The 7435-nt window shown below is 46.9% G+C and overlaps 1 protein-coding gene across 1 annotated transcript; it reads right to left on the bottom strand.

The window, feature by feature from the left end:
* Positions 1–3797: 3797 nt before the first annotated feature.
* Positions 3798–7089, bottom strand: Eef1a1 (eukaryotic translation elongation factor 1 alpha 1). Its single transcript, XM_038323866.2, has 8 exons — positions 6973–7089; positions 5855–6032; positions 5576–5755; positions 5189–5485; positions 4960–5110; positions 4620–4876; positions 4300–4534; positions 3798–4208 (listed from the first exon to the last, which is right to left on the bottom strand). The coding sequence occupies exons 2-8, from the start codon at positions 5996–5998 to the stop codon at positions 4084–4086; spliced, it is 1389 nt and encodes a 462-aa protein (XP_038179794.1). The 5' UTR covers positions 5999–6032; positions 6973–7089; the 3' UTR covers positions 3798–4083.
* Between the last annotated feature and the right edge of the window lie 346 nt (positions 7090–7435).

The following is a 7435-nucleotide window of genomic DNA, read 5'->3' on the forward strand; positions in this document are numbered from 1 at the left end:
CTTGGGTTCAATTTCCAGCACCTACATGGTAGCTAATACCCAGCTGTAACTGAAGTCCAGACGGTCCACACAGCCCTCTTCTGGTCCTTACAGGTACCAGGCATGTATGTGGTGCAGATACATATACCTACAGGTAAGACACTTAAATAGGAATAAAACTATATGCAAAAATGGGTGAACCTTAAACATGCTACTAAATGGGGCGCAAACTCAGAGGGATTTATGTACCCTGAGCTCTAGGCTAGCTGAGCTGCAAGAGTTGAACTTGCCTCAAAAAGTTTGGAAGCCAGCCGGGCGGTGGTGATGCACGCCTTTAATCCCAGCACTCGGGAGGCAGAGGCAGGCGGATCTCTTTGAGTTCGAGACCAGCCTGGTCTACAAGAGCTAGTTCCAGGACAGGTTCCAAAGCCACAGAGAAACCCTGTCTCGGGAAAAAAAAAAAAAAAAAAAGTCACTGTTCTCTCCTGTCTATACATCCAGTAATTCCCATGGGCCTGGGACATAATGAACTAGTACCATTGAAGGCCATCTGACATTAGTTTCACCCTTGTTCTCAAACTGAACTTCTACAGTCAAACTTGCTTTGTATCTGTCTAGTTCTCAATTCAAGAGTAAATAAAAGGGGCTGGTGAGGTTAGGAGCACTGACTGCTCTTCCAAAGGCCCTGAGTTCAATTCCCAGCAACCACATGGTGGCTCACAACCATCTGTAATGGGATCTGATGCCCTCTTCTGGCCTGCAGGCATACATGCAGACAATATCGTATACATAATATTTTTTAAAAAGTAAATAAAAGATGATCTGCCGGGTGGTGGCAGCACACGCCTTTAATCCCAGCACTTGGTAGGCAGAGGCAGGCGGATCTGAGTTTGCGGCCAGCCTGGTCTACAAGAGCTAGTTCCAGGACAGGTTCCAAAGCTACAGAGAAACCTTGTCTCAAAAGAAAAATTCGTCTTCATTCCCAAGACAGAATCTCAGAGCCAACAAGGGAGTGCCGGGATTAAAAGGTGTGTGCCACCACCCCGTTAAACTGTTTTAGGTTAAAAAAAGAAAAAGGCTATGTGGCAAGGCCTTTAACCCCAGCACTCAGGAGGCAGTGGCAGGAGGATCTGAGTTGCATGACAACCTGGTTTACAGAGCAAGTTCCTGGAGTTCCATGTCAGGGCTGAATGCACAGGGAAAACCCCATCTCAAAAAAATAAAAGGTAGAAAAGTATTTCAAGAGCCTTTAATCCCAACACTTGGAAGGCAGAAGCAGGCATATTTGGGACCAGCCTGAACCTGTCCCAAATAAGTATTTTAAAATTCACTTATTGATCCAAATATTAATAGGTTGTAGTAGGCTGGAATAAAAAGGATCACAAGTTTAATGACTGAGCCTGACTGAATTTTTATAAAGGAATAAGGATTATAGCTCAGTAGTATACCTACCCTACCATGTTCAGCACCCAGGCCCCATTTCAAAGGAAATTGCCAGACTAGGTCTATTTAAACACCTCCGGAAGACAGCAGCAGTGTAGGCACAGCACTGAAGAGCACTAAAAATGAATCATCTTTTTACTAGAGCCATGTGCCTGTGGAACAACCTAGCAATTTTTCTTCCACCTGTCCTCAGGATCAGCAGCACCTTTACCCACTGAGCCACCTGGCTTGACTTTTAAATTTCTAAGGATGTTGGACTCCCAAACCTGTGTAATCCAGACAGACCTGCAACTCCTTGAGTTGCCAGGGGTAATGTCAGTAGCAACAGCCCTTTATTGATAGGCTAAAGGCCAAGTAGTTCAAATTTCCCAGCATTAAAAATCTGCCCAAGCAGAGTGCCTTGGTGCTCATTTAATCCCTACACTAGAAGCTGGGAGTTTTGTCTACAAAGCTAGTTCTACAGAGCCAGGGTTAAAGAGAAATCCTGTTTGGAAAAACTTAAGCCCAAAATGCTGTTTCTCTAGAATGCCTTCCTCTTTCCTTTAAATTCCTTAGCTTTATTTTACCCACACATGCACATTCCTGCCTAGTACACAGGTCATTACTCACCAAACTTAGAATGCTGAAACACCATGTGAGTGTTGAACTCAGCAGAATACTGTTTACACAACAGAATCTGAGGGTAAGTCCAATCATTTGTAACCAGAAATGTAATCAGCTAGCCTACTTGAAGCAAGCACCAAGTAATTAGCTTTCACTTCTGGACTTCTCATCAATGCAGAAAGACTAGATGTACTGCTGGTATGTAGCTAACTTAAGTAGTTGGGCTTGTCTAACAGGCAATGCCTCGAAGCCCTGGATCCCATACCCAGGCTTTTTCCTTTTAAGTTGTGCTAAGTGCCAGTAGGTGGTGCTAGCCACTAAATTCTACACATGCACATATGAACTACGTATCTTGGATTCAACCCTGCCTTTGCATCTACTTTCCAGGTAGATCTTGATTCCTTTCGAGTACAGCTCATTAAATCATGCTAAAATTTCCCAAACCTGCAATCCAACCCACTAACCTAAACAGACAAACCTTTAACCACTGATTTACCAATCCCGCAATTACCCAGTTTAGTGCAAGTGCCACTTCTTTGCTAATGGCCCAGGTACTTCAAAGTGATTTCTAACCCTAGAAAATCTGCTGTACTTGAGCCACCTGTTATGACCAAGTGACCCGTGAATAGTAGCAAACCCTTACTGGGATAGTGGTGCAGGCCTTTAACAGACCTGAGTTTAGCCCGCCTGGTCTAGTGTTAGTAGCTACTGGAAAACTCTACTTAAAGCCTCCCGCCCCCAGAACAAAGAACCCTTCACACTTGCTTTGCCATTTTGCCCATCCATACCTAGGACATAGAACTATATTCTGCCACCATCTCCAGCTCAGTAAATATCCTTCAGATAACCTCATTTCATAATTATATATTCATAATTATATTATTGTAATTCAGACTTGAAACACTTTCAAATTTAGGTTTTATAACAGGATGTTTCTGGGCTGGAGATGGCTCAATTATGAAGCACTAGCTGTTCTAGGATAAGAGTTTCAATTCTCTTTGAACAAAGGAGTTAACAAAAAAGTTCAATTTCCAATCAACATGGTGCCTCAAACAAACTATAGATGATCTGATGCCCTCTTCTGGCTTAATGTCATACTACAGAGACACAAACCATTTTAAATTTTTCTTCCTAAATCTGTTTCCATAATAAGGTCCCACCTATGAAAACAGCCTTTTTACCTTTCAGCTGAATCACAAGCCCCAGGATCTTGAATGGTACCAATTACAAATATTTACACACTACCAAGTGTTATATATATAAAATATATTATATATATTATATATTATATATGTTAATATATATCATGGGATATATATATATATATATATCCCATGAAAAGCTATAAAAGACTAAGCTTTTAAAAAAAACTTTTGCTTTGTATTTCAGTTTCTTTGGTTTTAAACCATAGCCAACATTTACTATTTCTCCTTGAAAAATGTATTTTAGACTAAATCACTAAATCAAAGCCTACCTCTTAATTCTCAAACAATACTCAAAGTACAGTAGGGCCATTTACCCTTTCATATACCCAAGAGGTTATTTTCAGTCCCCATGCCAGCCAAAACTATGCATACCTAAATTACAAATCAGTTTTGCCCTAACCAGTAACTAGATTACCAGTATGTTTGAGACTCCCACAGCTAATTAAGATTACAAATCATCACCCTTAAAATGGCTGAGCTATGAAATACAAATCCCTTGGGACAAAGTGGACCTCTCCACACCTTTCCAAGCACTTAGAAATGACGTTTCAGCATTAACGAGACAGATTTCTCATTAAACTTGTTTTAATGGGTCTCAAAATTCTGTGACAGATTTTTGGTCAAGTTGTTTCCATTAAAAAGTACTGATTTTGAAAACTAATAACTTAAAACTGCCACACACAAAAAAATGGTCCACAAAACATTCTCCTTTCCTTCTGAAGGTTTTACGATGCATTGTTATCATTAACCAGTCTTTTACTATTAAACTTAAATGGCCAATTGAGACAAACAGTTCTGAGACCGTTCTTCCACCACTGATTAAGACTGGGGTGGCAGGTGTTAGGGATAATATTCATTTAGCCTTCTGAGCTTTCTGGGCAGACTTGGTGACCTTGCCAGCTCCAGCAGCCTTCTTGTCCACAGCTTTGATGACACCCACAGCAACTGTCTGCCTCATGTCACGAACAGCGAAACGACCTATACAGAAGAAGATTGCTTGTGAGAACTGGCTCATGTTATCATTTCATATTTCATGATATTCAGTACAACATAATCAAGTTATGCTTACCCAGTGGAGGATAGTCAGAGAAGCTCTCAACACACATGGGCTTGCCAGGAACCATATCAACAATGGCTGCATCACCGGATTTCAAGAATTTGGGGCCATCTTCCAGCTTCTTGCCAGAACGACGATCAATCTTTTCTTTAAGCTCAGCAAACTTGCATGCTATGTGAGCTGTGTGACAATCTAGTACAGGAGCATAGCCAGCACTAATTTGGCCTGGGTGGTTCAGGATAATCACCTTTAATTAAGAAAAAGCATTTAATTTTTGCCTTCAAGTTCTGGTTACACGCAATTAATCTTATATACTTGTAAACTGTTGTTACCTGAGCAGTGAAGCCAGCAGCTTCCATTGGTGGGTCATTTTTGCTGTCACCAGCAACGTTGCCACGTCTAACATCTTTGACAGACACGTTCTTCACATTGAAGCCCACATTGTCCCCAGGAAGAGCTTCACTCAAAGCTTCATGGTGCATTTCAACAGACTTTACTTCTGTTGTCACATTGACTGGAGCAAAGGTCACCACCATGCCAGGTTTTAAAACACCGGTCTCCACTCGGCCCACAGGGACAGTCCCAATACCTACAATTTACAATAGGTAAGGTGAAGGCAATTGGAGACATACCTCAAAACAATTCAGTTCAGTGTCCTACTGTTCTACTTACCACCAATTTTATAGACGTCCTGGAGGGGCAGTCGCAGAGGCTTGTCAGTTGGACGAGTTGGTGGCAGGATACAATCCAAAGCTTCCAGCAGGGTGGTCCCACTGGAACTACCATCTTTGCGAGTGACTTTCCATCCCTTGAACCAAGGCATCTAAAATACAAGACATTAAAGTTATTAATAACCTCCCCCACTTCCAGCTTTCTTCAGAAACATTCAAAAGTCACTTACATTAGCACTTGGCTCCAGCATGTTGTCACCATTCCAACCAGAAATTGGCACAAATGCTACTGTGTCAGGGTTGTAGCCAATCTTCTTAATGTAGGTGCTGACTTCCTTAACAATTTCCTCGTATCTCTTCTGGCTGTAGGGTGGCTCGGTGGAATCCATTTTGTTGACACCAACAATTAGCTGTTTCACACCCAGGGTGTAAGCCAGAAGTGCATGCTCACGGGTCTGCCCATTCTTGGAAATACCAGCTTCGAATTCACCAACACCAGCAGCAACAATCAGGACAGCACAGTCAGCCTTTAAGAAATGAGTTATACTTTGTTTATTAACTTTTTTGTTAAGCTTTCCCACCAGAATGCAAGCCAGGAGTTAGTAAATTTTACGAACCTGTGATGTGCCTGTAATCATGTTTTTGATGAAGTCTCTGTGTCCTGGGGCATCAATGATAGTCACATAGTACTTGCTGGTCTCAAACTTCCACAGGGAGATGTCAATAGTGATACCACGCTCACGCTCAGCTTTCAGTTTGTCCAAGACCCAAGCATATTTGAAGGAGCCTTTTCCCATCTGTGAAGTGATTCAGAGTACACTCAAACCTCTGGTTCTTAAGAAAATTTCCTGCTTACTACAGGGCATTTCCACCCTCCTCTCCCTTTTTATACTTGCCTCGGCAGCCTCCTTCTCAAACTTCTCGATGGTTCGTTTGTCGATTCCACCGCACTTGTAGATCAGGTGGCCGGTTGTAGTGGACTTGCCGGAATCGACGTGTCCAATGACGACGATGTTGATGTGAGTCTTTTCCTTTCCCATTTTGGCTTTGAATTAGCGGTGGTTTTCACAACACCTAGAAAAAAAAGGGGGGGTTGATAAATACCTTTGAACCACCAAGCAGCTTGAGAATTAGAGCTTCGCTCCAAACTCAAAGGGGCAAATTCCAAGGATTTCTTCCATTGCCAGGCTGGCCTGGCTGCAGTCTCCACCCACCAAACGTGAGCAAACTCCACCGCCATTAGTTCCCCTCCCCCTGCCTAGACAAGCGGGGCTCAGACAGGAGGCTCCGGGTGACTGAACTGCGGCCGGTACACCACGGGGTCACAGGAAGCAGCGGCCGGCGAGGCAAAGCCCTCTTCCTTTGTGTGGGTGACTCACCCGCCCCGCTCCGCCGGGCAGCCGCGTCCTCCATTTTGAGCTCCTGGCTACAGGGCCCGGGAGCGGCCATCTTTCCGCGCACGCAACTGGTGCCGGGCGGGCCGGCCTCACCCTCGTCGGTGGCGAGACTCACAGCGCCGCCGGCGCAGTGTCGTGCCGGGCACCGGGGCTGCCCGACCCGGGCAACCTAAACCCCACGCCTGGTCACCTCAATAAACCCCAGGCCTCGCCCCGTGCTAGTGGCGTCGGACATGTGCTCCGAGACGGGCGGGCCCCAGCGCCCCACTCTGGCCGCCTTCTTCCTGCCCGCCCAAAAGTCCACGGGCTCCCGAGGAGCCAAACCCACAACCTCCCTTTGTTAACCCGGGCCGCTGGAGGAAGAGCGGAGAGCGGGGCCGAAACCGAAGTGCGCTCCGAGTGGCACGCGGCGGCGGCGCGGAAGCCACGCTAGGCCTCAGGGCGGACACGAGGCGAGGCTCCGGGGCCGCCGCTAGGCCGCACTCGCTCCCGCCCGCCGGGCCCGCCGATCGGGGCGGCGACGCTCGCAGGGGAGCCAGGCGGACGACGCCCGCACGCCGGCCCGGCCCGCTGGCAGCGGTGCTCCCGGGCCCGCGGAAGCCACACCCGCCACTCACCTGCGTTCTGACGGCAAACCCGTTGCGAAAAAGAACGTCCGAGGCGACTACCGCACTTTTATACCGTTCTCCCCCACCCTCGGGAGGAGGGCGGAGCCAGCACACGACACCACTTTCCCAGTCTGCCCCGCGCCAGCTCCCCGGCCCCCGCTCCGCGCGCCCTTCCCCCACCGCCGGGGACCGTGGGCTTGTGCGCTTCGGCCCACCCGCGAGCAGCCCTCGGCGCATGCTCCTCCTCCCCGCTGTGCAGGGCGGGCCCGGAGATTCCGGGCTGTGACGGAGCAGAGAATTTAGCGACGGTCCCTGGGATTCCCTGGGGCGAAGGCGATCCCTCCTTTTGTATGAATTACTCTGTGCAGCAGCTGGGGGTGGGGCGGTGAAGAGCTGGCCAAGAGGGCGTCCAGAATCCGTCCCTACCCCTTCCTGACTCCATTGCCAAGGCTCCATCGAGATCCGGGTGTCC

The sequence above is a fragment of the Arvicola amphibius genome, chromosome 3 (genome assembly GCF_903992535.2).
Source record: "Arvicola amphibius chromosome 3, mArvAmp1.2, whole genome shotgun sequence".
Taxonomy (NCBI): Eukaryota; Metazoa; Chordata; class Mammalia; order Rodentia; family Cricetidae; genus Arvicola; species Arvicola amphibius.